Source organism: Astyanax mexicanus, chromosome 6 (genome assembly GCF_023375975.1).
Source record: "Astyanax mexicanus isolate ESR-SI-001 chromosome 6, AstMex3_surface, whole genome shotgun sequence".
Classification (NCBI taxonomy): Eukaryota; Metazoa; Chordata; class Actinopteri; order Characiformes; family Acestrorhamphidae; genus Astyanax; species Astyanax mexicanus.
In genome coordinates this window covers 34,766,689-34,793,001 of record NC_064413.1, presented here as the reverse complement: position 1 = coordinate 34,793,001, position 26,313 = coordinate 34,766,689, and the positions used below count along the sequence as shown (strand labels likewise).

Here is a 26,313-nt window from a genome sequence, read left to right as displayed (position 1 = left end):
TAGTTATTATCTATTATCTATCTATATAAATTATCTACCTATTATCTATATCTATATAAAACTTTTTTACATTTAGATTTACATCTAAATGTTTTCCACACTGAGCCTTTTAATACTGAGCTCAAGAGTTAATCACAGCTCTTGAAGCAAGCTACTGTTCCTGTCAAACACCAGGATTTTTCACATAGGCAGCTAGCAGCAGCAGCAGCACAGAGAGAAAGGATGAGCTGAGCTGGGGCGCAGGTCCAATAGAGGGAACAGCTCTCTGGTAAAATCACTGCTGTCTACTCAGACATCCCTGCACTGTTATTTGGGAACTATCTATAGAGAAGCTTCGTCTGGCACAGTGTTTTCCTAGGCTTGTTTATTCTCTTCTCCTATTACTATTACCAAACACTTTACTGATTGAATTGTATTGGGAGACTTATAGCTTAACTAACCGTTAGCTACCCTATGTTGTCCTAACTTGCCTGCGCTGCATACACACTGAAGGGCCCATGTTTTGTTAAAGAAGTCTCTGGATGCTGTGGGAAAGCTGGGAAGTGCTTGTTATCGTGTTGACCAGGTGATTCTGCACTGCTGCTGCTATAGAGAAGTGAGCGGTGAGAGACAGAGGGGACTATGAGTTATTGCAGCTCACAGATTAACACTAAAGCAGAGGCGAGCATCATCAGCCGAGAAAGCTCAAAACACCTCCCTGAGATCTCCTCCTGCTCCTCCTGCTGCTTCCAGCCATCCTGAACCTCCTCCTCCTCCTCCTCCTCCTCCTCCTCCTCCTCCACTGCTGCTCACAGCCTTGTTTATTTACAGCGACGATGGCGCACTGGTAAGAGCAGCTATTACGCCTTGCCTAGTTTCGCATTTTAACCAGATTCTTTAATTTAAATACGGAGAAAACAGTAAAAAATAGGTGAACATTTCCGAGCCCGGAGTTTTCTCTGTAACGTTGCGAAACTTTAGTAAACAGAATTATACAGCTTTTATCTAATGGTCTGCATTGAAGCAGTGTGGGCGACTCTGCCTTCCGGGTTGCTACGTAACAGAGCGCGCGCGCTCATTGGCTCATATCCAGCCATATCTTTTTAAATAAATACAAAATAAATAAATAAATAAACATGACACATGTTTTGTAGAATTTTGTATGTAGACTGAATGAACACAGCAAAACAGCGCGTAAATCTGACAGTTCCTAATGATAAGATTTAAGAAAATAGTCTAAGTGGTCTAAGTGGAAGTTACTAAAGCTGGGCACTAGGGGGCGTAAGACATGATTAAATAAGTCATGATTAAATAAGACGTGATTAAATAAGTCATGATTAACCCTTTCAGATCCGGTGTGAATTAGAATAGACTTAATGTAGTTTCTCATTTCGAATGTTTTGTTGCACATAACACTAACTGAGACCTGTTGTCAATTAGAATAATCATAATATATCATAAACCAGCCAATGAAACAGTAGCTTAGCCCCTTCCACTGCACTGGACAAAAAAAAGCATTAGGGCATGTCAGCACTACAGAACAAATAAGGCAAAGTAATACAAACTCATTTTTACTATTTTTTGTTTTTTGTTTATTCTAAAATTTTTTGCTAATTTTAGAATAAACATTTTATTTAGAATGAAAATATTGTAGTTAATTGGATCTATTTTAATATAGATTTATATTAGGATAGTAGTGTCTTATTTTGTGTGTATTGCAGACAGAAAACAGCATTCTTATATTTTTCTATCACTGGAACATAATTCATGTCTGAAAGGGTTAAATAAGACATGATTAAATAAGTATACTGAATTGTAGTTACTTGTATTTAGGGACAAAATCCCATAAATTAATTAAGCCTAGTCCTGGACTCCTATTTCAATAGGGAATCTCTATTTAAAATGCTCTGCAGTCTAAAGTTTAAACTGCCTCCTTAATTTCTAACAACAACACATAAATAAAAAAAATAACATATATAAATAAACACTTAAAAAAGTGTTTTGAAACTGCAAAACAGTTTACTGATATAACATAGCACAAATAGTAAGTGTCTGTTAGATTATTTCCTTTTGTAACAATGCTTCTTGACATAAAATTGGCAATGGCATAGAAGATTTGGAAAATTCTTCAAGTCAAGTCAAGTAGTTTTATTGTCAATACTGCAATGTACAGGACATGCAGAAAATTAAAATTATGTTACTTACCTTCCCAAAGTCACAGCAAATACAGCAAGATATAAATATAAAAGTAATATAAATAATATAATATAAAATATAAATATAAAATAATGAGAAACACTAAATATACAATACAACAAGGACACAGATATAGACATACATGTGACAAGAGACACAAAACAATAGCGTAATAGTGATGGGGGGGATTAAAGATAGAATGGCAGTACCATTGTAAACAGAACCTGTATAAACTTTAGTGCAATATAGTGGTATAAATGCTTAAGGTTGGTAAAGTGACATAAGTTCTTTAAATGTCACAGTTGTAGGGGCAATTAAAGTGAGTATGATAGTGCAAGTATAAACAGTAGTGCAGGTGTGAGTGCATGGGCACAACCCCCCAAGTACACAAATGCACGTTCCTTACAAATGTGGCACCAGGCTTTCCAAAGGTATAAGATTTATTGCCAATAAGCAATTTTACTACAAAGAAATATACTAACAACGACAAATTTCCTTCTTATTTGTGCTCTGTTTATTTTGGATATTTTCTTATATTGGATTATCTTATAATCTTCATCTATTAAATTAAATACCACATACACTTTTTATGTTTATGAAGGCACTGCAATTAAAACATTTGCAAAATGTCCTATTATCCTCTTTGACCTTTAAAAAAAATACAGATAAACTATACATCTGTAATCAGCATTCATATTTAATTTAAGAGTGTTAAATGTTCTTGTTGAATCTATTTCTGCCTTTTAAGTTTTGTTACTTGAATCATATTGAGTTTTTGAGGTAAAGACATTTTAGGTTTAAGTATTTTTTGTTTATTGTACTGATTTAATGAATCACATTTACCATGCAGTTTTATTTTCATGTGTGCTTGTGTATGTGTATCCCGAGCAGTAAAATCTTTTTAGTAGCAGAAAATGTTTCTGTATTTATCTGCCATGAGAATAAATGCACAAAGAAGAGACGTACATGAAGCAGACTGTGTAAGAACCAAATGCAGTCTCAAAGGTCTCGGCAGTCACTAAGATAATTAAAAATATTTAAATTAGTGTAATATGTCTTATAATGTATATTAGAATGAATGTAAAATATGTTTAAAAATATCTACACCCAGTTTAAAAATAAAAAGGCATGGATTGTGTGTATAGTTCAGATTCAGATATTGGTAAGAGGAACTGTTAGATCTGGTCTTCTCTGTAGACTTTAGTCACTGTATCCATTTTTTAGTTCCTCCAGCAACTATAAATGCTGTTAATGCTGTATGTCCAAAATTAACTATATATTTATGGTTAAGAACACACACAATCATTTATTTATTATTGTTATTAATTTGTATGTTAATGCCATGTACCTTAAAACATTATTTGTATTGCACAACACTCTCTTAGACACTGTTGAGCCTTGTGCCTAGTGTATATATATTAATAAAATGTTCTAGTATTGTTAAACAAAATGTTACAATATTGTATAGTATTTTATAATATTTTATAATAATATATGATAACATAATAAAATGGTATAATATATTATTATAAAACATGTTATGATAAATAATGGTATTGTGATATTAAATTATGTTTAGGCATTAATAAAGTTAAAGAACTATTTTTTCCTGAATGCTGATATTTCATGTTAACAGCTGAAGTGTTTTTTTTTTATGCTTTGATTGAAATTACACCATTAAATATTTCACACAGAATCCAGAATCCTCAATGTCTTTGAACATGTTCTGAACCCTTTAATATTTAAATGAAATCAGCATAAAAAATGTATTCCTTTCTACAATTTCCAGCTTTAAATAATGTCATAATGTAAAGAAAATCAGGAAAAATTAAATATGTGTCTTTTGCATTACAAAAAGGACAGTTTTGATTTAAAAGTTAATTAAAAATCAACAACCTGTATTTACCAAATAAAAGTGGCACATCAAAATTAATCTTGCTTGGAATTGCTTACCTGGAACTGTCCTTAAAATTTATAACACTGAGTTAAAAATCCAACTGGAATATTTTGAATAAGATTTAAGGAAACAGTTACTCTAAACCCTCTTGGAGTGCAATGTGTAAAAAAGAATCTCTGGTATAATAAAAAGTTTATTGTTGCAGAAACACTGTATCTCCTAAATGGCTACTATAACGAGTAACTCTTAAAGGAAATCAACGTAAAATCATTTACTGATTTTTTTTAAATTTCTATTGGTCCATTCATCATAAAATGAAATAGATACTTTTGAATGAGACATACGTAGTTGAAAAGAAGGTTTACTGGAGCTTGCAATATGATTAAAAATATCTTTGGTTTAATAAAATAAAAGAGCAAGTCCTTTGCTTAGACTTCATGATGATATAGCATCATTCTGGGGGGTTATTTGACAAATGGTTAATTAAAGACACCACAAAAACTTAAAGATTTAAGATTTAAGAGTTTATTGCCATAGTTACACTGTAAATTGAAATGCTTACTCTGCACTTTTCCCTGGACTAAAAATACTAACAATGTATGTATCATACACATAGGGTACATAATGAAGGTCTATGTCCAGGTGATACATAAAAATGACTAATGTGTTGTGCAAAAATATGTGCAGTGGACTTGGAGCATTACTTGCTGCAAAAGAGACTTCTATTATAGTACTAAATAAATTGTCAGAATATCTTTGTGCAAAGAAGATTTGTTTTACATGTTTTTTAACCAATATAAAACATTTACATTGCCATAATGGGTGTAGTTGTATTACTCAGTGAATAAATAATGGGTAATTAATGGTTAAAAATACAAATTCACAAGTAAAAGGCTCCGAATCCACTGAATCGTTCCCTAAATTAAAAAGATGCTTCAAATAGTTATTTCAGTTATTATGTCTTTGAAGAACCATGTTTATTTGCAAAAACAGTGGCAAGCTTGCAAGAGGTCTATTATGCTTTCTTGTTTTTACCAGATTGAAACATGTTGGCATATGGAAAAAAATAAGATTATGTGTACCAAAAGCAAGAGTGCAGAGTTTAAACTTTAGTAAACAGAATTACACAATTCACAATGGCATACAGGAATCAATTTTGGTTCTACAAAAAAAACATTCTTGTATGAGAAATGTGTGAAGAAACTTAAAAAAAAGAACTCCTTAGCAAAAATGGGTTTTGTCGGCATCACTCTAACATAAAGTGCCCTTATTTTTAATGGAATGTCTTAATACTTAATGTCTTATGTTTTTTTTTTCCCGCTTATGCTGTAATCCTCACATTATTTAACACATTGTACCATTTTTGCAAATTTTCAGGCAAAGAAGGCTGCTGTTATACATGTCATAAAGAAATATGTCTTTTTTTTCTTGTAGTTTTCTGAGAAGACCATGAGCTCCTCAGGATCTGCCTCTGTGGCTTCAGGTGGGCGGTGTTCAGCTCTGTTCCACATCCTACAGATCTGAGATGCTCAAATACAGATTGCATCTTATGTCTTGCTTGGAATGGGTCAGCTCTGTTGAACCCATTCATGTACAGCATCTAAACTTGTTCTGATTGACCTGAAGTGATGATGTTATGTAAATCACACATTGGACCTCACTACTCCTGAAGCTGTTTGATTGCAGGCTTTAAACTTGGTTTATTTAATATATTAAAGGGCTAGATTTAATGTGATTGATTAGGTGATTTAAATGTACATTTTAAAGAAACTTTTGGACAGTTTGGAAATTCAGAACTGGTCGAATAAGCTCTGAAATCATATAGCATGAAATAAAGAAATTATACAATCTTATAAATGGACATTTATGGATTAAATAATGTGTATAAATATTGCCAATCGTTTTACAAAGTAGGGAATAAGATTGGAAGGTCTGTTTGTGTTGTTCTTGCTCTCTGGTGTGTAAATTGAAGCTGCAGTGGATTTCATTTTTGACGGTGGGTTTCACATGTTGATCTACCCTACCCCCATTCACACACATTGGCACACATTGTCTCTGCGACCTATCGACGCCTGGAGCACTTTAACCTAGTCGCCTGCGAGCCTTTCAGTTTTTACGCAGTGCTGTGAATTAGAATTACAGCAATTTGGGCATTGTTGCAGCGTCGTTATGTTTAATTGAAATGCATTTTATTGTCGAATATTAGAGCTGTGCACGGGAGTTTATAGCATAGCCGTATTTCTGCTTTATGTTCTCATATACACCCACTCAACTCACCCCGCCCCCAGAACTATTTCACCTTTAAAAGCCCGGAGATTTGTGGGGGTCTGAGTAATAGACGACTAGATGAATATAAGGTTTGTAAAGTAAAGTATATATATATTTCAGAGTTTTTATATTGATGTATGTTTATATCAAAGCGATAAAGAAAGAGAGAGAGAGAGATAACTTGCTGTGAGGCTCTCCCACACTTTTTAACATCCCCCACATGCAGTTGACAGTCAGTGCGTGACACGTTTCCTTCACACACCGATAGTATGCAGATAAACCTAGTTACTCTCCTCCGAAACCAGCGAATAATAAATAATTTATGTCAGAATAAATGGTTAATTGAACGACTTATTAATGTTCACTAGCGTTTACCTTGCTTAGAAAAGTAAACAGTCTAGTTTAGTTCCATCTGAGAATCAGATTTCCCCTAATAGTAGAAATAATTAATTACAGCTCCTAATTAGACTACACAAGATAAATTCTTAGGTTATTTTAAGGATTGTACAGCTAAGCCAAGGCCAACTGCCTCTAATCAGATTATGTCTGATATGTGATAACACAGTTTAAATGTGTAAACATGTTTTAATGGAAGTCACCTCACAAGACAGTTCACAATAACTTACACGGTAACAGAGTAACCTTCGGATACAGACAGAGACGGTTTTAATGCGTTTTACTATCACTCTGAAACATCCCTGTTTACATGCAGCATACAGAAATAAATGATTAATTCGTCAAATCTAGGCTAACTTTAGTAGTAACTCAGACTAATTATGGTGGGAAATAATTTTAAAAGATGCATGAAACTGTTTTCTCTAATGAACAATTGGTCTTCTCTTGACAAATAGTATAGATAGAAGTCTGTTTTGGTCTGTTTGATCCGGTGGTCGGCACTGACTCAGTGCAGCTCATGTCTTCTATAGTGAGTCATAACTGAAGTGCAAGTCAGCAACTTTGATGAGCAAAACATTTTTTTCCAGAAGATTTTCTCTGCAACAAGCTCAAATACCTAACAAATGAGGTGATTAGTTCGCGTAGTGAATCTGTTAAAATTGTCTACCAAATGTTTGCTGAGGAAAAAGACAAATTCTTTTAAGGATGTAAACTATTTAACTTTAGAACGTAAGAGTCTTGAGTCTTGTTTTAAAGTCGCTACTTTACTGCTTAGACAGAGTTTATTCTCGTCGAGATTGTTGCAGATTTGTTGTATTTGTTTAAATATTGAAACGTTTTATTTTAGCGTAATTGTAACTAAAACACTTTGCAATGTGTTTGAACAGTGACTGTCGGAGAGTTCTGAGTTATAGGCGTCAGTATACTATACGGTCCCCTTTAATCGGCTGCGGTATGTTTTGAAACATATAGCTAACAGAATACATTGCGTACTGCGTTCATTAGTATTTCGGTAAGGTAGTTTTAAAGTAATTAAAAACTACCTCAAAGTCGGTAAATGCGGAGTTTATGGATTAGGCTACTGACTTTCCAGCTACTTACCAAAGTAACCAATCTTCTTCAGTTACAGCCAACGGACAAAGAGACCCGAAACCTAAAGAAACACACAGCTTCACAGCTTATAAATACGGCTAATTATCACCCGTGCTTTCTTTTGTTTCAGAGCTGCTTATTACTAAATTATTCCCGTCTAAATAATAAAATCTACGTAATTAGTTAATTGGTTGTTCTTTCCTTTTCTCTTTCTCTTTCTCTCTCTCTCTCCTTCTCTCTCCCTGTGTCTGTCTGTCTTTCTCTCTGCTAGTAAACAAAAAGATATGTACGCTTAATGTGCTGTGTCTATCAGGAGAAGTTAGCGTGTTCGGTCTCTGTGAATGTTTCTCAACGACGATTGGCTGCCCCGAGGCCAAGGCTGCCCAGGCCCCGCCCCCAAAACGCTCACTCGGAGAGAAATGAGATGCAAGTCATTGGCATAGGCACATGGGAAAGTGGACGGTGGGCGGAGAGAGTGAAAAGGAGTGAAAGGGGGGAGTGCACTAGAGTAAAAAAAAAGAAAGAAAAAAGACCGTCTGTTGTACTGCGCACGCTAGATCATGCCCGCTACATTATGGTTTGTTTAAAGCATTGTATTCAATTTCTGAAGAGGATCAAACGCTTTCAGAGGAGGATTTACACTGTGAGAAGTTTGGAAGAAGGGAGCCAAGGGAAAACATGGCCGAAGGTATCCTACTATATGGTTGTAGCGAGCGACCGTCCCCTCCACTGCTGTGCTGTGCTCTGCTCTGCTCTGGCTGGTGTTGTAGCTAAGTCCACTGGTGTGGCGCCTTGGGTTTGAAACGCAGGGCTTTTGGTGCCTCTGTTTACTCCCTGAGGTTGGAGGAGATAAGCGGACAGGCTCCGATTGCTCTCCTGATACCTCGGGCTGCCGTTTTAAGACGCAAGGCAACACCTGTTTTGTTTCACTGGACTGCACTAAATTCGGTTTAGGCTATACACATTCATTTCAGGCTTACTGATACAGATAAGTAGCCTAGCCTGTTACAAAATAGCCTACAGTGTAGGCTACTGAAGTTGACCGCCAACAACAAACAAGCCTGAGAGAAATGAGCAGTGGAAAGCTTTTACCTCCAGTGCTGGCAAAGAGCGCTTTATTAATTAATAATAAATGTAGCCCTGATGTGTCTCACCAGCGTGTCTCTTCTTTCCACCCTCAGGAGGTGCGGGGAAAGGTCGAGGGAGCCGGGCGCCTGCCGAGTCTGAGGAGGGAACTGACCCCTTGCCCATGTACGGCTCAGGCCACTGTAAGTGGTTTAATGTACGAATGGGCTTTGGATTCATATCGATGACTAGTCGCGGAGGAAATCCTATTGATCCTCCGTTGGATGTGTTTGTTCACCAAGTAAGTTTGCCTCAAGTTTACAAAACAACTTAGGGGAGAAGATCACTTCAATAGGCCTGTTCTTGTTTAACTCCTCTAGCTAGGCCTGACTTTGACTGAGTGTGTAACTTAGTTATGTTACCTCACGCCCACGTTTTCTCTGTGTAACACTTTTTTGTGTTACTTTGTTTGTGTTGTGTTGTGGTTCTCCTCCGTCAACACCACAGCCACATGTTTCTTCTTCTTCCCAGAAAACTATTAGTGATAATATCTAAGACGAGTTTGGTGTTTACTTGAAGGGTAGTTAGTTTTTAGCATTTTAATTAATTGTGGACGTCGCCATTTGCAATGACCACAGCTGGCCATTTACACAACAGGACTGGCCACAGTAGCCAACCGTTTTTCTAAATGCAACAGGAGACTATCAGAAACACGTGCATTGTTGTTGTCTTCCCAGCTGGCATTTCAACATTGAATCAACTTTGGATTTTATGTTTATTTTGAAAAGTGAGTAAACGTAGATATGGCAAAGGTTGTTTCAACGTCGTGCGTTCAACCTTTAACAAACCATAACTCACAATTAGGATGCTAAAATTGTATGGAAGAGGCCGTAATGAAAAATTAACAATTTCATTTTTAGTCTCTCTCTCTTTCAAAATATACATCTCTGAGAGGTGGAAACTGTACAACTTCAAAAAGCTTTAATCACTACAAGTAGCTAAAAACTAGAAAATCATATGGTTAACAGTGTTCACAATAAACTTACATTACTGTAGTAAAGCTGAGTATAAAGAAGCTTACCCACCACTACCAATCTCGTTACTGAACATCTGATCTCAAAAACACAACAGTAAAACAAATAGAACATGATCATACCCCAGGTATGGTGAGTAATTGGTGCCAAATTAAAAAGCAATTACTACTAAATCCCTCAATCCAACCATTTGTTTTTTAATTGTATCCTGATTAAATGTAAAATGCTAATTCAAAAGGAGAAGGTGGTTGAGGACATTATGTTGATTTAGTGTAAAATGTCAACATTTGCACAACCATTTAACATTTAATGTTGGTTCAACATTGAAACAACAACAGATATTACTTAAATCATATTTCAACCACATTTTATGGTTATCGGTCAGTTGTGTGCCAGCTGGGTTGTTTTGCTTTTTTGAGCTGCTACAAGGTGAGGTGGTGCTGTCTTTCTCAGTCTATCGTATTCTTTGTTATATCACACAAGACCAACTACAAACAAACCAAAGAAATAATGTGGTTATACTGGTGGAGACAACACAGGCTGCTAATGATTATAGCAATAATTGTGGTTGAGCACAACTAATCATAGCATAGCTATGTTCATTGTTTTTTTCTTACTCATATACTAACTGTATCTAGGTTCATTCTTGTGTTCCCACTCATGCACATAAAGTATTGTCTACTTGCATCTTTTCTGTTTAAGTGACTTACAAGCCACAGTAAATTTCCCAGTGTTAAATAAGCACGTTTCCTATTAAATTAATATTGTGTTAAATGGCAAAATTACTGTTAGTCTGTACAATATATAATTTTGTCTTTATCATCCCAGTGTGGTAATGTCCAATATTTACTTTGCCTAATATGCAATGTCATGTTAGACAAATTAAAATAGATACAGTTTTCCAATCTGTATCTGCCACAGACAGATTATATCTTTCAAATATAATTTATTTGACTCATTATAATGTAAAAAAAATCATGTTGGATTATTGATTTAATGTGAAAATTATTGTATTTTCTTATCGCAACATATATACAGCTCTGGACAAAAAATAAGAGACCATTGTAAAATGATCAGTTTCTTTGATTTTACGAAAATAAAAAACCTCTGCAATATAATCAAGACGAAGATGGATGATCACAAGCCATCAAATAAAGCTGAACTGCTTGAATTTTTGCACCAGGGGTGTCATAAACTTATCCAAAAGCTTTGTGTAAGACTGGTGGAGGAGAACAAGCCAAGATGCATGGAAACTGTGATTTAAAAACCAGGGTTATTCCACCAAATATTAATTTCTGAACTCTTACAACTTTATGAATATGAACTTGTTTCTTTGCACTATTTGAGGTCTTAAAGCTCTGCATCTTTTTTGTTATTTCTGCCGTTTCTTATTTTATGCAAACAGATGCTCTAAATGACAATGTTTTTATTTGGAATGTGGGAGAAATGTTGTCTGTAAATGTAGTTTATACAATGTTAATTTTACTCATATATACCTATAAATAGTAAAATCGGAGAAACTGAAGTGGTCTCTTAATTTTTTCCAGAGCTGTATATAGAGTACAACAAAAATGCTGTGCAGCCCTAGTTACAAGCTAGTGTAAAACTAACTGTGTTGACATCTTGTGTAATTGTTCCTACACCTCCCCTGTTTGTTCAACTACAAAGCCATTACATCATCTTTCATTTTGCCAGCCAAATGTTTTGGCAAAGTTTGGTGTTGACGTGAGCATGCACGTTACACATAATTTGGACACTTGGAACAAAACACTAACCATGTGGGTGCTTTTTGGAAGCAGGTTGTTTAGTTGTTCAGTAACATGCCTAGGTCTGCTTGTTCATTATTTTAGTAGCAATTTCGTTAAAAATAGTTTGTGATAGTGTTACAGGAATGATTGATCTTTCAGATTCTGCAAGGTTTTACAGGCCTGTGGGCCTAAAAGCTGTGTTACTGTGATGAATGCTTATGGCCTAATTAACTGCAGTGATTCATGTGTTTCCTATTCTAATGCTAGGCTAACAGCTCTGAACTCCTCACTAAAGTCCTGCGTTATTGTGTTAATGACCAAGTACTGTGTATATGATGTTTTGTTGCAAGCTTGAATGAATGGATTCTCTTCTGATGCATTCAAAAGCCACAGTGTCTACAGATATTTGTCCCAAGGTGTATTGCACCATTTGATTAGTTTCCCTTATGTTAGGAAGCTTGTTTGTGATGATGATGTCTGATGATGATGGTCTTTATTGGAATTAATAAGCAATGTGAATCTACTGTCTACACATGTAGAATAAGTGACTTTTCCTGTGATATCAGATGCTTTTTTTGGTTGTTGTGTGCTTACTTTACAAAATTAAACTTAATATTTTAGTACACATATAATAATGAGAGCTTAAAAATCATGTTTATGCTATTAAATACCATGCTTTTAAAGCATGGCTCAGTATAGCAGCAAAACAGATTCCAATTTTATCAGTTCCCAGTTTTTTTGCTTACTGTATCCAATAAACAAAATTTCTTTAAACTCATTAAGACAAAAAAAGAAAATTATATATTAAAAAATAAAAAATTGTTACATTGTCATACTTATTATATTATAATTTGTTTCTTTTTTCCTGTATTGTTTGGATTTGTAAAATGAAGATTAATATAGAATCATTTTATACATTCAGTAATTTATATCAGGCATTGATAGGCCGTCTGAAAAGTGTTTCTGATCATTGCAACAGCATTCAGAATTTACTGTGATATTAGTGGTGTTTTGTTGTGACTGTTTTTATTTTTTATTATTATTATTTTTTTCTGTCTTTTTTTTAAACTGAACTAGCTATGTTTGGAATGTTATGCACTCTCCCTATATATCTTGTCATTGGAAACAGTGTTGCTCATCAGAATGGTTCTTGAAAGATATAGCTTGTTTGATAAGAGACAGAAACCGTTTTTAAACAGAAAACAATTTCCAGGGGCCTCTGGAAAGTGTCTGGTTATTGTGCTCACTGCTGGTATATGAGTGTGGGGGAAGGGTTCCTTTTGATCCATTTTCTCTGAGGTGAAGGTATGAACGAAAAAACCTAAAGAAAAATGTTGGTTATGCTTTCAAGCTTTCCAATACTGCATACACTGCAGATTGTACCTGCAAGTGCAGCAGTTAGACTGAATACTAGATGATCAGCCTCATTTCTGGTAGGTTTGTGTCGCCCTTTCAGAAGGTTAGATTTTGTTAGTGCGCTGGGAGGACCACGTGGGCCCCTGGTAAGATTAACTAGCAGCCCATTTCACCGTTTGGCATGCAGGCCCCACCCTTCTCAGCTAATACCAGGCTTTGTTTCTCTTGCTCATGGGCTTTTTTCTCTCTTTTCCTTCAAAAAAAGAAGAAAGGATGAAAAAAAGCCACCTTCTGTTCACGTGACTTCCTCTTGTGAGTCATCCATAGATGCTTGATCTCTATTGGGAGGAGCAGAAATGCCTCTGAGTGAGTGGCCTCTCAGGGTTGCCAGAAACAGTTTATAATTGCCTGTTGTCATTATTCTGAGCTGAAAACACTGTTACATATTGATAGTCATAATTAGTTTCCAAATATAGCCACGAGGATATGTTCTTTAATATGTTTAATGCATTTGTATCATTTGTATTTTAAATTCTTATTTGTCATTTACTTGAATTTTTTGAGAGTATTTTGTTAGTATAGAATTTTCTACATTGGAATAATTTATACAGAACGGTGTACAAGTCCAGGGCTTTATTTAAATTTGTTAGTCTCAGCATTAAATGGCAATAAATTATACTAATAAATTATTGCGATTATTATTAACAATAAAAAAAAGGTGCCTTTTTGAGCAGCGGAATAAAAACAACTTTATTTAATTGAATAAAAAACATTTTGAAAAAGAGCAGTAACTGTGAAGAACATTTTAGTTGATAAAGAACCTTAACATGGATTCCTATTAAAGGTTATTTTTTTAAGTGTTTAAAACGGTTTAAATGGTTCTTCAAATATCTACTTATTTTAAAAGAAATTCTACAGCATTTTTTTGTACAATTTACAGTTGGTTGTTTGTTTGTTTTTTGTTCTGATATTAGTGTTTTTAACAAATAAAAATTTTAATGCACAGATAAACTTTAATAAATCATGTGTTGCAGAATAAGTTTCTGCAGATGTTTTCTAATATTTAACTGTTTATTGTTTAATGTCAGAAGAATTTTTTTATTTATCTTCTTTTAAAGAACAATAAGCTGTTTCTGTTGGTTGTTTTTTCTCTTAATATGCAGGTACATTATTATGGGTATTTGCTTCACAAATGAGTGTTTATGGATTTATTGTTCAGCTTTTGCTGGTGTATTATTGTTCTTTAAATAAGGAATGGGTGCAGCCTCTTTCAGTCTCACTCCTTTCTTACAAACCTTCTCATCCATTCCTCAAACCAAAACAGCCAAGATGGCTGCCAGTGAAGCGGTAGCAAGGGCACAGCTATAGATAGTTCTGTAGAGACAGAGAAGGACTAATATGTTTCTGAGCAGCGAGGTCTAGAATATTATTATCCACAATTTAAATGTCATGCATTGGTTGTGAATGCATTTCAGTATAAAATGATGATAAACATGGGTTTTCCTTCTCCTTTTCTTTTAGATAAAATTATACATACAGAATGGTTTTGAATGTAGTAAAAATAATGCATTAGTATTATTATTATAATTATGAGTTTTACTGTTATTTTTATAATCATTTGTTTTTATTGACATTAAATGATTTATTTATTGAAATGGCAAAACAATTTATTTGGTTTAAATAATTTGGTTTATTGCTGTTGTAAAGTGAGGGTGCAATGTTGTACTGGATTATAATAATTGTAAATTAACAAATATATATCAGGGTTTTTGTGTAACTATTTCAGAATATCAAAATACATTCCATTTAATAACGGAAATATTTAGATACTGTTTTTTTCTTTGTCATAATGGGTTATATTTAAATCTTTCAACTTAAACCCAGAAATATGTGAAAAGTGTTTTTTTTTTATTTAAATAATTTCAATGCCTGATTTCCCCAAAAAGGTGTTGTAAAAAAAAAAAAAAACATGATATAATTCGATTTATATAATAAATACAAATGCAATACAAAAATGTAGTATATTATCGTATTAATTGTTTGTATACTATTACACAATAAATGCATAATAAAATGCATTAACATTTGTACATATTTGTCTGCCTATCTATGTGATTAAATTGGTGCATTATTGTAGTAATGTGCTTGAAGGCTTGCAAAAATATAGGCAGATACTTAATAAAAATTACAAATAATTTGGTATTAAAAACATTGGTTTTAGATTTAAAGTAAATGTAAAACCTTTTTAAAGTTGTTTTGTTAATGAAATACTGTTGAGATTTATTTAAATGGTCAGTGATTTTAACTGTTTTTGCATTGTTTTTTATGATTTTAAATAATGACTACAGGTAACATTTTTTTGACAGATAAGTGAACCTCTGTACTGCAGAATGTAGTTATGTTTTAAACAGTTTATTTAATATTTTCAGTATTTTCTTTATGATGGTGCATTGCAACATTTATTCTTTTGATTTGGTATAGTCTTTAGCAATTATTGACATAGTGAAAGTTTTTTTCTTCTTTTGCATTTAAGGAAATGTGTAAAATTTAAAATTAGTATTGTTTATTGTGAACTGTATCAGAATCAAATTGTTCATTTGTTAACCAAATATTCATTCATTTCATTGATACCATTTAAAGTACTAAAGATAACATGTGCACTTTCTTAACCACATGGTCAATAATGACGGGTGCAGCTAGAAGGGAAGAAGTCATATCATCTGATTTTACAAGCAATAAAAAATGGAAACCACAGACAGTCGGGTACAAGGAACAATATACAAAATGTCCTAAAATGGTATGTCTGTCATTGTCCATTGTCTGTCACATCAAACAGATACTTAACATTTTCTTAGACCTTTCAGTACATACTTGATTATACGTTAATCTATGTATAAATGTACATACTTTTTTCAATTGTTTGCATTCTAAAGTAGCATAACTGTTTGGGTAATAAGGCACACATTTAACAATAAAGTGCATATTGCAGTTTTTGCACTATTTAAAAAAAAAGGTTTTTAAATCCAGAAATAAGTATAGAAACTGGAACGTTTAAATTTGCTTTTATATTTTGGATCAAATTTTATTGGCTCAGAGAAATCACAGGCATCTGATAAGAGCATAGTTAATGCATTTTGTTAAAGAACTGTAAAATTTAAATACTCAACTGTAAAATAATATATAAATTCAGTGAGAACTTTCATTTTTTGTGGGGTTTTTTTTTATGAAATAAAACCGACTAAATGGAACAGTAAAATTCAATTCTATTTATTTTTAAATGCCTCTTATAATAATTATTTTATAATTAATAAAATCTGAATTGTAACACCCCTTAACATATTGTTTTATTCTATTATTAATAAGAATCATAAATATATGTTTTAAATATATAAATATATGCTTCTTTTCTGGGTTTGTTTCAGAGTAAGCTGCACATGGAGGGATTTCGGAGTCTGAAGGAAGGCGAGGCTGTGGAGTTCACCTTTAAGAAGTCCTCTAAAGGCCTTGAGTGTGTGCGAGTTACAGGTCCTGGAGGAGCCCACTGTGTGGGCAGTGAAAGAAGACCCAAAGGAAAGAGTGTGCAGCAGAAACGAAAGCCAAAGGGAGACCGGTGAGTAGGCAACATTGCCTTACAGCTCTTTCTGTAGGTGCAGTAAGTGATTGATGTTTTCTTATGGAGGCCTATGTGATGTGGATTCTTCAGTAGAAATGGTTGCTGTGGTTGTCTGAAGAAGTAGATGATCAGTTAGTGATTAGTAGTAACAGGGCTGTATTTGAGGTGCTGTGAGTAGCCGGTAGTATGTATCCTGTATGTTTCATGTTATTTTGAGCAGTGATGGGTGGTCCCTCCGAATCCTTTTGAGAGAGACGACCCTGCCTCTCAGGCTGTTGCTCTCTGGGTTTGTTCCTGTTGCCATGGTTTTATCGCAATAGTGTGTGAGAGCCTTTTTCCCTGCTAAATTGCTGCTATTTTTGCTGGGGTTTGGGTGAAGATTTAAGGTTGATAAATGTGTGGTGAAGCAAAGCCAAAATTTACTTGTGATTTTACCTAGGTAGGATGATGCTTAAGGAGCCATGAGTTACCTTTTAGAATGCACCAGGTTTGAAATAACATTTAAAGACATGTTGCACAGTCAGTTTTGAATAAGCCAGTTACATTTTTACATTTGCTTTAATTCTGACACTGCTGTAGCACATGGAAAAACACAGTTTAAATACAACAGTAACAGCAATTCATATCTATAAGGACTTGTTATCTGAGAAATCCTTATTCTGACATATTGCATTTTTAAGCCAGTAGTTTCTTTTGATCCAAATCAGTAAATTCGTTTGTAAACTTGGAGCATTTTCCCCTTGGTTTGGTTTATGTTCACACACGGGAAAGATCTTAAGAACAACAACAACAAACCATGGAGGAACATTCTTTCCGCTTATTAGTCAGATTTTTCTTTGGTGGGAACAAGAAAGTAAATCCAATAAGAAGATCCTCTGTTATGGACCAGTGCACATTTTGGTGCTTCTTCATAGCTGTTGTAATTATCTGAGTTATATACCAGGTTAAACTTGGCTACAGGAGTCATTTAGCTCAAACCTTGGCAAGGTTGGATCACCTTTTCACCACTAACAAATCGTTTTAGGGTTCACTTGAGACTGGCTCAAGACAATCTCCTCTTAAAGGTCTTTAGTTTGTTGTATTGGTCCACATCCGAGTGCAATTGCTGCATTCACACCTTCCCAAATGAATTCAGTGCAAATGAACCAAATTAACAAATCCTAGATTTGTAATAAAATGCGGAATAAAAAAGACAATGGATTGGAATTAACAAGGTAATTTCCAAATATATCTTTAAAGTGCTTCTTAGTGCACCAACTAGTGTTACTAGTTATTTTGTCCTTTAAACCTATTTAAACTACAGTGTTGAATGTTTAAAAAGATGTTAAAGCTGTAAAGGCTAATTTCTTTTTTTTTCCTTTATAATTTGGATTGGTCTTTGATAATGGAGCATATTGAAATTTTATGTAATTCCTCGTATATATGTCACATTTCCACAAACAAAATCTCTTATTTTAAAAGCAAAAGTCTCTTGAATCTGTGGTAATTCAAACACATGGGAATGTACTGCAGCAGTGCAGGCTGTGAGGGGATCAAGGGATGATAGGTAGGTCACAGGGCAAGGACGAGTCCCAAATTCCAGTGCCCTTCCCCCTTTCTGTTCACACTCTAATTGAAGATGCCACCATGCAGGACCCCCCACAAGCCTCCTGCTTAGTTGTGCACAAGTTTGTTTCCTTTACAACAGCTGGTAAATACAAGTATAATTATAATAATTATTAGCATGATTTGTTGTTCATATTTATAGGTTGGTATGCAGTTACACATAGAAAAATGTTGCAAAGTCATCCAAAGCTGAAGTGTGTGACGTGTTGAAAGACAAATGGGAGGGAACAAATGTGGGAAGTGCATTCCCCCAGTTGCCTCTCAGTCGTCCTCCTGCGTGCTTGTTCCTGCAAAAGTGTGCAGGTAATTTGGCTGAGTGTATGGAAGCAAAGTCTACAAAAAAAAGTCTCAATTTTCATAGTTAGATACTTTATCAGTAACCTGTTGTATGTGAGTGGTTTTACACTGTGCATTTGCAGCCTGAAAGTGATTGCTTGCATCTGAAAGTTAATGAACATTTGTATTATTTGGTGCCAAAAGAAAAATGTCTATTGAGTTCTAAAGTTGTCTGATTATTCAGGTAGGCATGTAAAAGGCATACTCTGACCAGGATTAAGACTTAGAAATCTGATTAAGAAATCAGAGTATGCTGTTTACATGACTGTAAAGTGCAGAAATCTGATTATGATAGAATTACTAAGTGCATGTAAGCACACTTACTACATCTTTTCTTTTGATTTGGTTGGTTAGACTAATCCGATTAAGAAATCTGATAAAGAGAGCTAGATGTAAGCTTAGTAATCAGGTTGCTCAGCACGTTTTTTTTAAGTCTGCACATGCATGTAAATGTAACTGGATAGGTTAAAAAAAAGCTTTTCTCCATCTTTGTAACAAAACAGAAAAGGCTAGAATAATAAGGGCAGTGTTGTGCTATCAAAACCATGAAAAGACACAGATTTGTCAGAAAACAGTAATGGGGGTTTTACCATTTACTAAAAACCTCAACAGGAAGTTTACATCACATGCTTCTGTAGGACTATTAGCTTGTTGCAATGTATAAAGTTCAGAGTTTTTCTTTTACCTGGTTACTCAAGATATCAGAATATAAAACGCATTTCGATGCAATTAATGTTGCAAAAACTCAAATTTTAATACACACTTTGGTAAACAGTCCAGGTAAGAAACTGCCTTAGATTACATTTGTCTTTTAGATTGGATACTTTTTTGCATGAAATGTAAGAATCTGTATTAAACCAACAATTTAGGGTCCTTTTCTCCTTAATAACAAAGTCAACAAATCAGTAATGTGTTGAATGTACATGAGCTGTTTATTACAAAGCAAAATGTTGTATAAAGTATGGCTTATAATAATTGGTTTTAAGTAGATCTCCCATTACAATTATTTGATTATTTGTTAGCATTGTTTTGAACAGTGTAATAAAAAATCATTTTCTTGACAGTCATGTGCCTGTTTCATAAATGTTGCCTTTTAAAAGCAGACCATATTTAGCATTTTGTTATATGTTATATTTTCTTTGATTTTACCAAATCAACTGAACTGAACTGTTTGAATTTTTGCACCAGGAGTGACATAAAGTTATCCAAGAGCAGTGTGTAAGACTAGTGGAGGAGAACATGCCGAGATGCATGAAAACTGTGATTTAAAAAAGATGGTTATATTGCCAAATATTGATTTCTGAACTCTTAAAACTTTTTTTAAATATGAACGTGTTTTCTTTGCTTTATCTGAGGTCTGCCATTTCAGCCATTTCTTATTTTCCGCAAATAAATGTTCTATGACAATATTTGGAATTTGGGAGAAATGTTTTCCATAGTTTATAGAATAAAACAACAATGTTCATTTCACTCAAATATATACCCATTTCTTTGTTTGTGCCAAATTGCTGATCAATTTTTTTTTTTTACTGTCAGATGCTATAACTGTGGTGGTCTGGATCATCATGCCAAAGAGTGCGGTCTCCCCCCACAACCCAAGAAGTGCCACTACTGCCAGAGCTCCACCCACATGGTGGCGCACTGTCCGCACAAAGCGTCCTCAGCCGCTCAGGGAAGATACAGCTCGGATCCGCCTGCCTCCAGCTCAGGCCAGACATCAAGCCCTCACTGTTCAGATGCAGGCCAAAGAGCCTCCTACTCAGCTCAGGACTGCTCCACCTCCAGCACCTCCAAACCCTCCAGCTCCCCTGAAGACCCCACGCCAAAAGCTGCCTCATCACAGAGAAAAAAGAGGAAAAAATGAGGGAGAGAGAGTCTCTTGTGGTACAACTTTAAAACCTCTCAGGCCACCTCGTCTTATCCAGGTCCCCAACGTGTAAACATTCTGCTGCATCCGCCCTACCTCAGTCTGATAAGTATGGCCCAGACCGACATCTCTGGACCTCTTCAGCCTCATGCAAAGGAGGAAACGCTGCTGCTGCTGCTGCTGTTTTTATTCATTATCAACTAAACTGTGAACAGGATTAGGAAAACTCAGAGTGGGTTTCTAATGCTTTTATAAAACTGATACCTCATGCACAACATACATAGACTGCAATATTTTGCTCATTTTAATTTCCTTTTTAATTCATGCTGCCTAATGTGAAAAGTGGTCTTGAGCCAAAGAATCCAGTTTTTACTGTTTAATAACATCAACAGCCTTACAGTACATCACCCATTTTTTTCTGATTTAAGAACAATGATAAGAAATCAGAAATAATGCCTGACTAGTCTAGTGTTAATGTGAGATATAATAGAAGGAAACCATGGAACTGAACTTGAACAGATGTAAACTTTCTTAAAAAAAAGTATTTTTGTTTACATCTTTATTATCAGGATCTAAACTTCAACCATCATAGTATTGACCTGCTTTGGGTAAAGTGTATTTTAAAGTGCTTGATCAGGTATATAGTTGTATATTGTATATTGCTGCCTCTACTAGTGTATCTCAAAAATAGAATACAGTGAACAAGAACTGCTATATAAACTAAAAAGATGAACTTTTATATTTTAAAGGGATATAATAAAACTGAATACGTAAAACTTTTTTTTTTTGCCATATTTTTTTTACAACTGCATGAATTAAATAGCCTAAATGTATTTTTTGGGTACATGTTTTTTGAACACTGAACATTTTTTGAACATTCCAGCAGACATACCAACAAAGCACAATATTGTTCAATATAAACATTCAGTATTTTCACTTATTTAACTGAACACCAAAAGTATTTTTGGTGCATATCTATTTTATATTCATTACATATAAGGTCACGCATTTACAAGTTCTGGAATTAACTTTTCTTAACAATCCATTCAAGGCAGCAGTCACCTCTGTTGCTCATGCTCTTTTTCTACCACATTTCTGCCTTTTAGACAATTTTCCATTAATATTCTTTAATACAGCACTTTGCAAATAGCCAGCCATCTTTCCATTTATTATGGTTAAATGTGCTGAACTAGATTGTGAGATGAAACAGTGTACTTTTTCACCATATTCAATTTTTTTGAGATGCACTAATAATGTACTGTTGCCTCTTGAGACTGCTACCTGTATTTCTATGATATTTCTGACATTTAAATATTGGTGGTCTTTCACAGGCTAGTTAATTAAGTCAATTGTTTACTTGTTATGCTAAACCAAGCACATCAGTCAGACACCTGAGCATCTTAATCATATTTAACTGACTCATGCATGTTGAGAGGAAGGAGTAAATTAGTTTTTTTTTTGTAAGTGATTTAATGGCACATTAAAGCTGTGATCAGTTCGTATGCTTTAATATGGGGATTGTTAGATATACAGTAGGTGTGAACATCAGCAAATGAACATATTTTTACAATTAATCAGCAGCTTTTTAATTGGGGCTATTTGTAAGATTATGTAATATGACTCCATCAATTTCTCCAATTTTCTCCAATTAGTTGAATCGCAAGAAAATATTTACTATATTCTAATGTTTAATTAATGGCACCTATTTAAAATATGTGAATAATTTACAATTTTAACATTAAAACCGTACGTGATGGGCATATCTTACATAACCCCCTTTTATAAGAATTAAAGTTGTTTTTAGAGCTGAAATATAGTTGAACTTTTTAAACTATAATTTAACTTATAATTATTTTCACCCTGAGCCACAGCAGATAATAAATACTACTGTGTGTATATACTTGCATTCATGCATCTGCATATTATTGCCTATAAATTCATAATCAAGCATAAGCCGAGCTGAATCCCTGACTGTTATTAAGCCGTATACACATGACTGAACAAAAGCTTCTTAGTGGGAAGAATTTCTCTCAGGGAATTGTTTACCAAAAAATTAAATGTTTAGTCTTTATTTGCTGTTAAAGTGTATTTCTGTGCTGACTTCTTATAAGTGTTTAATTAGCCTAAATATCTGTAGATGTAAACGTTCAGGCAACGTTATTAATGATGCATCTTTTTAAAGAAAGGACCTAAGGGTAGCAGTGGACCTGCAGTTTGGAAAGTTTAGTGCCTCTCAGTGGTCATGGAGGGTGATTTCTTATATTATTATAATTTTTTTTCCTTCAGTTTACAGTAAATCCTACCTCATTTGTTTTTATTTTTTCTCAGTCATAAAACCTGATTACTGCTCAAATAAGGGATTATAGCTTTTGAAAAAGAAAATGATTTGTTGACTTGCTCTGATGTGCTTTAACTGTAAATAGATCTGCGATAGGATGTAATTACAGTTAGCCGTGCACATATTCTCTGATTTGTAAATGCAGGCTGAATGTCAGATATGGATGTATTATTTTGCTTTATTATTTTAAAGACTGAATCTATCTTATACACAGTAAATAATGTCCCCTTTAGTGGGTGATATTGGGATTGTACTGACCTCTGTTAATACTAACAACTGACAATGCTGTTTATTTTTACTGGGACTTGAAATATTTAATGCTATACAACACTGATGTAAAGAGGCAAGTTCTCGACTCTTATTTTACCTTTTTTTTTTGTTTAACCTGTCTTTACCTGTGGGACCTAAAATCAATTCCTCCCACCCTGACGTTTCATTAGAAACCACAGCAAAACGGCTTTCTGTAAAGACAGTGGAGGTTTTCTCCTGACAGCAGTGATAAATAACCTGAACTACTGATATGTTTATATTTTCCGTTAATATATATATTTTTTTATAGGAAGTATTTCTTGTTTGAAGGAATCAAAGGTCAGACACTGATTTGAGAAAAACAAAGAAAATCATGACTTTATTTTTATTTTTTAAACCAAAGATTTTAACAGAAATTATGGTTTTGGCATTGTGTGTGTGTGTTTGTGTGGGTGTTAGTTAAATGTTTTCTGGTCATTTATCAGTAGTTGTTTCATTTGTTTGATATTTAATATATATTTTTTATAAGGATCAAGATTTTCAAAAAGCTTTATCGGACAATTAATGATGTATTTTTTTTTTTTGGATGAACATGATGGTTTGATGGTCATGAGATTCATTACAAGCACTGATAAACCTCAGGAGCTGATCTTGAATGCTTGAAATCTTTTCTTGGACAAGAAATATGCATTTGATGAAATATGCGTAGTGCATTTAAAGGCCTTCTTAAAGAATGTTCTGCAACTTGCATTTGGCAAAATAAATCTGATTTAGATTTTTTTTTTAGCTATGTTGTCACAGAGTCTGACTTCTTTACATAAAAAATGTGATTATTTGATGTGCAGCTATATTACAGCATTATTTTATTGACACACATATAATCTGAGCAGTCCATAACAGCCCACCAGTAGGCTGCAGGGGTAATGGTAGGGGGGCATTGCCCAAAAAAATAAATTGTGTTTTGCTAAGTAAAAGATCCTTCTAACGTGTTTGTGTATATAATTCAGCACACGTTATTTAGGATGTGACTGAAATTATATTTAACATATTTAGGAGTAGCTCATTGGTTTGGCATAGTACAGTCACATGACTGATAAAGCTAGCTGGTTGATTTGCAAGCAGATTATGTTATTATTAGTACTGAGTATTAGTACCCACTACAAATAAATAGTTAAAACAGAAGATCCTAAAGCAGTTCAAGCATATGAAACAATCTGATAAACTACATTAATTGTGGTGCTTATTTGTGTAGATTTCAAATGATCAATTCTTTTTTGTCAGAGCACCAGGATGTTTTGGTGGGTGGGTTAAGTGGTCTTTGAGTTGCAAAAGTTTGGCAACACCTGTTTTTTATTATAGTAATTTAAATTTAAAATTTAAAAATAATAACTATTTTAATGACTAAAATGATTGAGTTATTGAATAAAACATGGACTGATTGTTTCTTTAAAATATGTTTTATTTATTTTTCAATTGTATTCTAAACATAAATTACCTAAACTACCCCAAAAGATATATATATATATTATATATAGTGAACTAGCAAAAATTATAAAGATGTACCCCAAGCTTTAAAAATAGTCATCCTTGTTGAGTATAGTGAATGGAAAAAAATACATGGCTACTTTACATTTATCTACATTAAGTCAAATTGCTAGTCTGTGTACTATCTGACATTCATGATGACAGACATGCATATGCAAATGACATTTTAATGAATACAAGTGTGCCACCTACAGGCTAAATAATTAAACAAGATATTTAAAAATAGAAGTTGAAAATAAACAAAATTCTAACGTCAACTAAATTTTGAACAAGAAATACATTAATGTATTTAGAGAATTCACTTAAAAAGCAAAACCAACCCCCAAATCCAATAATAAAATAAAAAAAATGTGGAGATGCAGCAATCATAACATCATGACCTACATCTCTGCTGGGACATGCTGTGTACTGCTTATATTCCATATCTAGAGCAGACAGTGTGATGTGGTGTTTTTGAGAGAACTAGAAGTCTGTATCATCTTCACACAACAGCCCACCAGATGTTACTGGAGGCAGGGTGTGAATCTACACCTCTTCTGGGGTTCTGGGGCTGGGCCGGGAGGCAGTAGGTGAGTCGGTTTCAAAAACATCATCTTCCATCGCTTCTTCAATTGGCTTCATGGCTGTGGAGGTTTTGCCGTGTGGATTTTTCTCTGAAAAGTAAAGTGTTATAGTGAAAATTCATGTGATGAATTCCTAAAGTTTATGCTTTTCAGAAATTTAACACAAGTGTGTTATGTCAAACACATGCAGTCACATTAAATAATCAAATTTACATTTATTAACAATACATTTATTCTTTGTCTGATTAATATAGAATGTGAACACTTACATTTTTAACATATAATTTACATACTGTACATACTATATAAATACTTACTCAAAAAATGGTGTCTTTCAAAAGGAAGTGACTGTAATTGTAATGGTAAACTACACATACAGAAGTAGAGTGTATGCACTTTTCTGAATTCACACTCCGGGGCGCTATACCAGCAGGACAATGCTTGCCCATACTGCTGCCATGACTTGATGGATAAAGACAGATGCCATGCCATGGCCAGCTGCATCACCAGACATATACCCAGTTAAAAATGTTTGGGATGCTGTTTCGCACACAATTAACACTCCATTCCTTCTACAAAATCTGCAGCATTGTTCAAGCCGCACTGGATGGATTATTGCTGGACATCATTAGAAACTATTAGTACTCCATGCCAAGACATCTGGCACTACTTCAGTATGTGTAGCTTATAAAATAATTCCCATATCAGTTTTTTTTTTTTTTTTTACAATGTATTGTTTCCTGGTAACCTTTATCTTCTTTCCCAATAGCAATGCACTCTGACACTTCTGATTGAAACATTCTTGTTTTATGATAGTTTATGTAAGGGTGTAAAAAACTTTTTAAATGAATTGACTGTTGTAAATTTAAACAGCATGCTCTTATTCAATGTGTGATGCTTATAATATAAATAGCTCTCTTGGACTGTTAGAACAGACTTTAGCATCAACCTAAATCCTTCCCGACTTCTCCATCTAATTACTGCCATCAAAGCTATTTGGCTGCATCCAGAAAGTTTGCCTATTGCTCTTGTCCTCCCCCTCCTTTTCTGCATCTCCCTTTCTACCCCAGAAGAAGAAAAGGAGTATAAGCAGGGAGAACAAACAGTAATTTGGGAAACATGGCAAATGATCATTTTAGTGGCATCAATATTGATGCTAATTACTG

At 34.1% G+C, this 26,313-nt stretch overlaps 2 protein-coding genes across 4 annotated transcripts in view; one reads left to right on the top strand and one right to left on the bottom strand.

Annotated features, from left to right (window-relative positions):
* Window positions 1-256: 256 nt before the first annotated feature.
* On the top strand, window positions 257-23,825 carry LOC103022253 (protein lin-28 homolog A). Of its 2 annotated transcripts, XM_022673731.2 has the most exons (5): window positions 257-826; window positions 5,507-5,555; window positions 9,010-9,194; window positions 16,454-16,641; window positions 20,122-23,825. In XM_022673731.2, exons 2-5 carry the CDS (start codon window positions 5,522-5,524, stop codon window positions 20,447-20,449), a joined length of 735 nt encoding a protein of 244 aa, XP_022529452.1. In that variant the 5' UTR covers window positions 257-826; window positions 5,507-5,521; the 3' UTR covers window positions 20,450-23,825. The 2 variants fall into 2 exon arrangements, with proteins under 2 accessions (XP_022529452.1, XP_007249651.2); XM_007249589.3 differs by lacking the exons at window positions 257-826; window positions 5,507-5,555 and adding an exon at window positions 8,271-8,516.
* bves (blood vessel epicardial substance) overlaps window positions 23,391-26,313 on the bottom strand; it is a 14,983-nt gene continuing 12,060 nt past the window's right edge. Inside the window, exon 8 of one of the 2 annotated variants that reach the window (XM_007249590.3) lies at window positions 23,391-25,237. In XM_007249590.3, coding sequence (XP_007249652.3) covers window positions 25,110-25,237 — 128 coding nt within the window. In that variant the 3' untranslated portion in view covers window positions 23,391-25,109. The remainder of the gene's footprint in view (window positions 25,238-26,313) is intronic. The other variant, XM_007249591.3, reaches the window with a different exon arrangement.